The sequence below is a fragment of the Chiloscyllium plagiosum genome, chromosome 16, assembly GCF_004010195.1.
Source record: "Chiloscyllium plagiosum isolate BGI_BamShark_2017 chromosome 16, ASM401019v2, whole genome shotgun sequence".
In the NCBI taxonomy this organism is placed as follows: Eukaryota; Metazoa; Chordata; class Chondrichthyes; order Orectolobiformes; family Hemiscylliidae; genus Chiloscyllium; species Chiloscyllium plagiosum.
Window position 1 is genome coordinate 33,908,739 of NC_057725.1, and position 9,236 is coordinate 33,917,974.

A 9,236-nucleotide genomic window follows, 5' to 3' on the forward strand; every position below is an offset into this window, starting at 1 on the left:
GGAAAAAAAAAATGTTATCTCACACTGAGTTGCCTTAAAGAGATGGAGGTATATTTTCATTAAGGTGAAAGGTCGAAAGTCAGCACTCCCTCGATAGAAACGGAGTTGAAACAGAGTGTATATGACTGAGATCAGGTTGAGAATACATGTGAGAACATGACTGAGTAAACAATGTTCAGAGGGGAAATTGGAAATCTGAAGTAAAAAGACACTGGATGCTAATATAAAAGAGAATTCAGAACTTTTGTCTGGACACATAAATAGTAAGAGTGTGAACTAAACAGGGAAATTTAAATGTGGAACTAAAGGTGAACTTTACACACTGACCAAGGAAGAAGTTGCTGCCAGTCATTTGAAAGACAGGATAGTTAATTTAATGAATAAAAATTGAAGAGGTGATGTGCAAATGTTGGTTGAACTCCAATTTGATAAATCATCAGGGGCCATGTGATGCAGAAGGAAACTGTTTGATTTGACTTCAAGGACAGTGAGGGTACTAAGAGTGGAAGTTGTTGAATTATATAATCCTATCCTTCTAAGATGAGGGGGTGAAGGTTGCTGGAGGACAAGACAAGGATGTAGGTGTAAGTGTAAATCCAATAATTACAGGCTAGCCAGTTTAACATAAGTGGTGGGAAAACCTGCAGAAAGAATAATACAGAAAAGAGCTGTCACCTTAAGTGTATATTAATCAAGAACCAACATAGATTTCATTAAGATAAACTGTCGAGTTTTACTAAGGTAATGCAGTTGACAGAAAACTAGCAAATAGGAATAGGTCATTCAGCCCTTCAAACCTGTTTTGTTTCACTAGCTTTTGACATGACCCAAGTACTTTGGCTAGGTTATTCCTGCACAGATTCTAGGTTTCTTGGGAAGGAAAACATTAGTTTTTCTTGAAATTGAGTCCTGAAAATCTTTAAGTTGAGCAACTTGAAGCAGTGCAATAGGCATTTTTTTAAAAAAACTTAACATCCATGGTGAATTTTCTAACAATTTGTAAAGCAAGTTTAGAGGTAACCAATAAATCAAAGCAGGAAGATTTCTAAACAGTAGATATTACTTGCAATTTTTGACTAAGTTGATTTTCGCACAGCAGTGCAACTTTTTAGTTGAACAGAATTTCACAAATTAGTTTGTGTACACTACTCATGTGATAGGGAACAAGAAAACAAATTGGGATCTTCTAGATCATTTTATCTTCCTTTTTCCCCAAACTCCTCCCCCCCCCCCCCCCACCCCAAAAAAGTGAAATGGAAAAGGTGGTGTCCACACAATCTGACACTGAGATCAAGACAGTAGCAGAGATACTATTGTGAAAATGGTAAGGTACTTATTACATTGAAATATTCTCTTGGATAACAAACCAGGAAGTAAAAACCACTGAATCCCTGCACTGTAGTTTTATTTTTTTAATACAAGATAATAAAGCACATGATCAGGACATGCACATGCAATTAAGAAGAAAATATTAAAACTGCGGCATTTCTGACCTTTGTGGAAGAAATTTGACATTCAAAATTACTCTCAGGACCAGTAAGGCCATTCAGCAGTAGTTATGAACTTAGTACACTATTTAAACCTATGCAATCTCATTCAACAAAGTGCAGTTGCTGAAGGACTTTGCAGCAAGACTATGAAACTAAAACAAAAGGTCTAATTAGTTTGTAGACTTTCAACAAATAGCAGTTTAGGGAAATGCACAATCATGACAGCATATTCTACATTTAACTTCATGTGTGCACTCTGTTCTTTCATCTGTACCAACCTCTAATGACAGAAAATGCTGAGTTTCACAATCACTACTACTTTACAGTCAGGGAAATACAGAGTAACAAATTGTATTGCCCAATGCGCTAGTTACTTCAACAAATAGCTACGAAGTGATCAGAAATATTGCAATGAAATGTGAATCATTTATCAACCCAATCGAATAGAAGGTCAAAGCAATCCTATGAATGTAAAAGCTGCCCACTGTTTTGTAACACTGGCTGCATGCTACCAGCTTTTACACCACACGTTCCTGGCTCCAACAACAGCTATTTTGGAGGATTATATCTGGTGCCACAAATAGAAGCCTGTTACAGTGTTTCAATTCCAGAATCATAGAAAACAGTTTTTCCACTAGTCAAGATTAAACAGTTTGAACAGTTATAACAGTAAAGAGAAAAAAAAAACTTCTGATATATAGAGGTATTTGATTCTATAAAACTGTTTTGTATAGGAATTTCTCACTCAAACTGCAACCACCTGACAATGATCCAATATTTATATATGCCAAAAACTCCTTCCTTTAGAGCAAATGTGACAATAGCAAAACCTGTAACTGATACCCCCATCCCCAAGTTTAATTTATATACAATATATCAACAGATAAAAATTATTTGAGTTTCATTTAGTCCTCACTGTTTAAATTGGATTAACTTCTATGTCTTGGACATTACTCACTAAAAAACTGCACAAATGATATGCATTTATAAATTAGTCATAAGAAGTATCTCGTCTCCATTTAAACGTTATATACTTGGAACTCAAAATGAGCAGAAAACTTTGGAAAACAGGTAACGATAAAAACAAAGTGAAAAAAATGAGGGTCACTAAAAAAACCTGAACTTACGAAATAGAACACTGGAACAAAATTATATAGGTAAGAGATTACATCATGTATCATGAATTGGAAATTAAACCCAACGCGATCGAGGGTCAGTAAAAATGCATTTTAATTGTACAATCCAGAATAATAAACAGGAGATTATGTTAAGGGATTGAATTAGTTTGTAGATGACTTTACAAACATCATTTTATAACTGCTTTTCATGTCCTGCTTTCTTGCATCTGTATTTTCTGACTGATGCTCCTCACCGCTAGATTTCATGCTGTTTGAAGAATCTTTTGAGTGACCTTTGTTTTCAGAATCATTCAAGCTGTTGATTGCTGAATCTGTAGCACTAATTTGCTGCACATCTGGTTCATGTGCTTCTGGCTGCAAAACAAAGGGAAATTTCAGATTATACTTTGCTATTATTTGAGAGAATTAAATGTTTGAAATTTTAACTGATGAACAAAACTGTTTAGCACAGGAACAGGCCCTTTGCCCACCCTGTCTCTGCCCACCTTAACCCCATTCTAAAGTAACCTCATTTCCCTGTACATGGGTATACCTCTATTCTCTGCCTGTTCATATGTCATTTACAAAATACCTTGCAAGAAGTGTAACAAACAATACATTGGACAAACAGACAGAAAACTAGCTACCAGGATACATGAACATCCCCTAGTCACAAAAAGACATGACCCACTCTCACTAGATGAAGGAGGACACCACTTTGACTGGGACAACACATCCATCCTAGGACAAGCCAAACCGAGAGACACAAGAATTTCTAGAAGCATGGCATTTCAACTGGAACTCTGTCAACAAACACTGACTTGGAAATCATTTACCACCCTCCGAGAAAAAGAGAAGGAAACCTAAACATAAAACGAAAACAGGTCACGAACACCAGTGCTTCAGTGGGATGAAAAACAAATGCTGTCCTGGCCAATAATGCAAAAAAAAAGTTATTTACATAATTTTTTCCAAAGCCTGACCGTTGCATTTCTTGACAAACAAATAGTCTGGAATACCAAAGTGCCACAGTAGAGGGAAACTCAAACATACTTGGTGAATCAAATTAGAATAGAGTAGCTTTATGTCTCCACCATCAACACCATTCCTACACCGATGTATTGACATAGAGGTGTAAAAAAAAAGGATCTATTTGAGGACTTGGGAGCCTAAGAACATCAGGTTATGTAACCCAAGATCATCTCTAATGTTATTAGAGCCAAGATTAGTTAACAATGAAGACAAAAGCTCAAGCTTCACACCTGATCCTGTACATTTAATTTTTATCAGTGAGCACATTCTATCCATTAAATCAGAGAGATATCTTTGCTGTTTGCAAATTATTTTACTACCTCCATATTTTATTAGCACAAATGGAGTAGTAACAAAACTGACATCTTAAAAAATTCCAACCACCACCAATTTCCTGGTTTCTGAGATTTTCAAGTAAAAATCTATTTAAGTAACCAATGTTTCTTACAGAAACAGCCAAGAACCTCAGCAAACCAAGTAAATGCAGCTGCTGTTAATGTAATTTTCAGAACCGATTTGTTTGCTCAACCTGCATATTACATGCAGCTGAAATTAGTGCAACCTAGGTACTGCTGAAAGCATGTGAAAGAAAATTACTTTGGGAGGAGTAACTGCCTTCCTGAACCTTTTGCACATTGTTTCATATAGTCAGTTCTTCTATCACATATTGGTTGCATTCTTGTGCAACCCCATGTTAGAAAAACTACCCTTTAGAAACAATGCTTGGCATTGGCAATGTAATTGCATTACAGCCAACATGTTTTAAAAGTTTGCACTTCAGAAACAGTATTCCCAATTAGTCAATCACATTTCCATTGATGAAACGCATGTTATGGCAGAATGGCCTGTATTCCTCACCCTTTAAACGTTATGGTCCCTCCACTGGATCAATAGGCCAGTGCACTAGAGTCTAACCCACCAGACTATATCTCAAGTCCGTGCCCATAAATATCACTTGGAGACCAGCAACTTGGGGCTAACTATTTCTCTGTGGGGGTGATGATGAAAGAAATGGAAAGTTAGTGAACTACATTCATTCACAATCAATTGATAAATGAGCAAGTGTCAGCCATTCAGGCTTTTGAGATAGCTCCTTCATCATTTAAAGCTGCTCCACAACAAAATTCCATTTCATTTCAACTTACCAAAAAAAAAAAGAGATTTTCAGTTAAAAGTATTCACACATGGATGTGGTTGTCAGTGGCTAGGCAGCATGCAGTGGCCAGAGGCCATTTAATCGTCAACCACTGTTGATCTGGAGTCACATGTAAGCCAGACCAGGGTGAGAATGGCAGTTTTCTTTCCCTGAAGGACATTAGTGAAAGACAGCAGTGGTTACATGATAGGAGAAAGTGAGGACTGCAGATGCTGGAGATCAGAGCTGAAAATGTGTTGCTGGAAAAGCGCAGGTCAGGCAGCATCCAAGGAGCAGGAGAATCGACATTTCGGGCATGAGGACTCATGCCTGAAACATCGATTCTCTTGCTCCTTGGATGCTGCCTGACCTGCTGCGCTTTTCCAGCAACACAGTGGTTACGTGATCACTAGTAGGCTACTAACAGTCAATTGACCTCACAGCTACAATTGCCAAGCAAACACAGCCCTTGGGGAAAGAGGGAAAAAAGTTCCATATTTTTACTTCCTTTCTTCATTGTTATCACCACCAGTAGCAGTGCAGGGCTGGCTAGAGAAAAGACAAATTAAGTTTTGAAAACAGGTTAATTTTTTTCTGGGTACAGCTTCTCCTTTACCTCACTGAAGCCTAATCCACAGTGCCGTCTGTTCCTTCCTGATAGCTGACTGTCCAAGCTCTGATGAAACTGATGTTCCAGTTCCTCATTTATTTTCTTATCTTCATCACCTAAAAAAAAAAATGCCGTCACTCCAAAATGCAATTTCAGCCATTCCTTGAACCGATTTAGAAAAACTACTTTTATCAGAGAAGTACAAGAAAGTCAAGAAAAAACTGCAGTCTGTTGGCTCCCTCTAAAACAAAACCTCATTCCTTCTCCCACGTCCAGGGTAAGAAGTTCCTACCTTAAAGAAATGATCACTGGGACTGAACAACATAAAAACTAATTACACATGCTTAATGTAAATTCTTTTCAGTAATAAGTAAATACCTTCAAATTATACTTGGTCTAATTCTTTAACAACTCTGTATCTAATATGACCATTACCAATCACAATGCTAAGTTATCCAGGTCTTCTAGCTTCAAAATGAAAGCCATATGTCCACCACTCCCAACTAAACAGCTCAGTTTCTAACATGTTAATATGCATGACAAAAATAAAATTTTGTAACTTCTGGTCACTATTGGACTAAAACTGAGCAGTGAAATTAATGCCCCAATTTTTTTGCAATAATTTAATTAGTTATTCTTAAATGTACCAATTAAAATATCAGCAGCAGCAAAAACAAACTGGTCAATTGCGAAACATCGATTTTAGAAGTAGATTTAAAAGATTCCCTAAGTAATAACTGCTTTTGTATGGTTCTTTGAATTGTGAATAAGGCTTTTTATAAACAGACAAAGCACTTGAAACAAACTTTGAGGGACTGAAAGATAGTTTGTCTAATTCCTACATGGAAAGTACTATAATAGTGTAGATGTTTGTTTCTAAGAGGTATTTAAGCTAAAGAGGTAGCATTAAAACAGAAATTACTGAAAGAATTGTAAGTGTGTGCACATTTGAGTGGAGCTTATAATAATAAAAAAATCAGTAATTCAACAAAATTCCTTTCTATTGCTCACCTGTCCTGAACAGTGAGGTTGATTTATGGTCTCCTGGATGTGGGCGTCCAGTCTGATCTTTCTAAAGGAAAAGAAGACATGGCATTTCACATTAAAAATATTTGGACACAATTCCTCCAGGAAAATACTAGCAATATACTGACTCACCTATAATTCAGGGATCAGATTTTATTGTACCACTTATGCGTGAAACCTGTTTCTCCTTAAGCATCAGAAAATCATGAAACAATCTCCACATTACAAAAGAATACCCAAATAGCTCTATCTTCAGTTTGGGGGAAAAAAAAGATTTAATTGTAAATATTTTGGACTGGCAAAGTTAAAATAAACATGTGCCACAGAATTAGTTATCCTGAACAATGGTTTAACCTGAGATTAGGAATGAAACAGAGTTTACTGCGTACAACTAAGGTAGGTACACAGGTGAGCAATATACAAGATCATAACAAATGAAAACTTCCAGATATAGTACTCAGTGATCACTTTTGCACACTGCATCCCTGAATTGCACTAACAATAATGCAATTTTACTGAATACTGTACTCAATTATAATTGCCAAATAGCATCTGAAGGTAACAGGTAATTTAAGTTGACTTGTTACACACTACATTTTAAAAGCTATTTGCAAATGCAATACCTTTTAACAGCAGCATTTTTAAAAATATTGTTCTTGAGATATTCTTTCAAATACATAAAAGTCTTTCTTTCTAACTTATGCCCAACTCCTTTCTGGATTATTCCATTTCTCCTGAAGTTTGATTGCACCCAGTTAGATAGTGTGTAAATAGTCTCTAATGACTGAACAAGCTCTGAAGGAAAGCAAGTCACCAGACTGACTGGGATAGATAGTAACTCTAAACTAGAACTTAGAGATCTGAGAACTTAAAGAATAGAGAAGTAACAGTAAATGTCCTGCTTTTAAAGGTATTTCTATATTAGCATGGCACCAGTATTTATTAATAATTTATGTTCAATATGAACCAAATTTCTTTACAACACACTTCTAATATTATCAAGCTGCAATATCTCAATCTTAGTTATTTTATGCTGAAATTAACATGGTACTCTGACCCAAGCAGTTACTGTCATTCCTTGAACTGATATCTCCTGAAGAGCTCAGCTCAAGGTGCATTTGTTTGAAACCCAGTGAACTGATCAGAATGGCAATTTTCACAAAAATATTTTGTTCGTTATACAATGTTTTAGAGAAAAGGCAAATGAAACCGTGAAGTTCATAACTGATTAAAAAAAGCTTGAAAGGAATCAGTGTCAAACAAACACCAAAGTTTGGTTTGGTTTGGAACGCTGAAGAAGCATTAACTAAGCAGGATAGTATGTGGACATTGAATATCACTCCCAAAATCACTCTCCACTAATTGCTAAGTTGTTTCAAGAGTTGAAATGGCTCACATTTTTGGCATTTAGGCATATCTGCTAGCCTCAAAATATATTCCTTATCCAAGAGGTTTTCTTTCCCATGGCTCCATAATATGAAAATATGACCTTTTCAGACATAGAATTGTTCTAAGGGGATGGCATACGGTTTGCAATTTGAATTGATCCTAACTTAGGATGCATTGAAGACTAAGAGTAAGTGGAACAACTTGGTATGTTCATCAGCAAGGGCAGGGTCGTCTTTATGATTATAAATGCATATTCAGGAGCTTTTGTGGTACAGTGATAGTGTCCCTACCTTTGAGCCAGAAGACCTCATTTCAAGTCCCATTTCGCTCCAGAGATCTATCATAACATGTCTGAACAGAAAATATCTCAATGCACTTTCAATGGTTCTACATTAGCTCAGAAGCCCTGTGCATGATGTTTGGATCTGTCCAGATCTCTATATTCCTTTTCAATGAGGTTTAGATTAGATTCCTTACGATGTGGAAACAGGTCCTTCGGCCCAACAAGTCCATGCCGAACCGTCGAAGCGCAACCCACCCAGACCCATTCCCCTACATTTACCCCTTCACCTAACACTACGGGAATTTAGCACGGCCAATTCACCTAACCTGCACATTTTTAGACTGTGGGAGGAAACCGGAATACCTGGAGGAAACCCACACAGACATGGGGAGACTGTGCAAACTCCACACAGTCAGTCACCTGAGGCAGGAATTGAACCCGGGTCTCTGGCGCTGCGAGGCAGGAGTGCTAACCACTGTGTCACCCAAAGAAGGACATCTGCTTTCTCCAAACACTGAAAAATGTATGGTGTGTGCAGATTGCTATCATTGTTTAATGTAGACACAAATCAGCATAAACTGAAGCACCAATTCCTGATACTGTTATGAAGGTGTAGGTGTGTACTATATCTTTAAGTGAGGAAGCTAGACCCAAACCACAAAAAGTGCTGAACAAGGTAAAAATGTAATACTTGGTTAAACAAGTAGCAAGTGTTGCATTACCATGGAACAAAAACACATTCCAATTCAGCCAGTTTAAATTATGCCCAGATACCAAAATCCAATGGAATTTGAATTTAGATTTTTGATGACAGCAGACCAATGAAATGATCACAATATTTTGGGGTAAGAAACTGGATGTTTTGAACAGTTCGGGGGAGAACTGCCAAGCACCAAGTATAGATTGCTAGCCAAGTAGCTGTCTGAAAGGTACCTGTTCATAAGTTGTGCAGCAGAAGACCAAAGAAGAGAAGAGAATCAACGTTTCGGGCATAAGCCCTTCTTCAGGAATGAGGAGGGTGAGCCAAGCAGGCTAAGATAAAAGGTAGGGAGGAGGGACTTGGGGGAAGGGCGTTGGGAATGTGATAGGTGGAAGGAGGTTAAGGTGAGGGTCATAGGCCGGAGAAAGCTGGAGAAATCTGCATTCATCCCTT

At 37.3% G+C, this 9,236-nt stretch overlaps 1 protein-coding gene across 1 annotated transcript in view; it reads right to left on the reverse strand.

The window, feature by feature from the left end:
* Positions 1-1,397: 1,397 nt before the first annotated feature.
* c16h11orf58 (chromosome 16 C11orf58 homolog) overlaps positions 1,398-9,236 on the reverse strand; it is a 19,446-nt gene continuing 11,607 nt past the window's right edge. The window contains exons 3-5 of the mRNA XM_043705788.1: positions 6,397-6,457; positions 5,392-5,501; positions 1,398-2,983 (exon numbers count right to left, since the gene is read on the reverse strand). Of these exons, the coding sequence (XP_043561723.1) occupies positions 2,771-2,983; positions 5,392-5,501; positions 6,397-6,457 (384 nt within the window). The 3' untranslated portion in view covers positions 1,398-2,770. The remainder of the gene's footprint in view (positions 2,984-5,391; positions 5,502-6,396; positions 6,458-9,236) is intronic.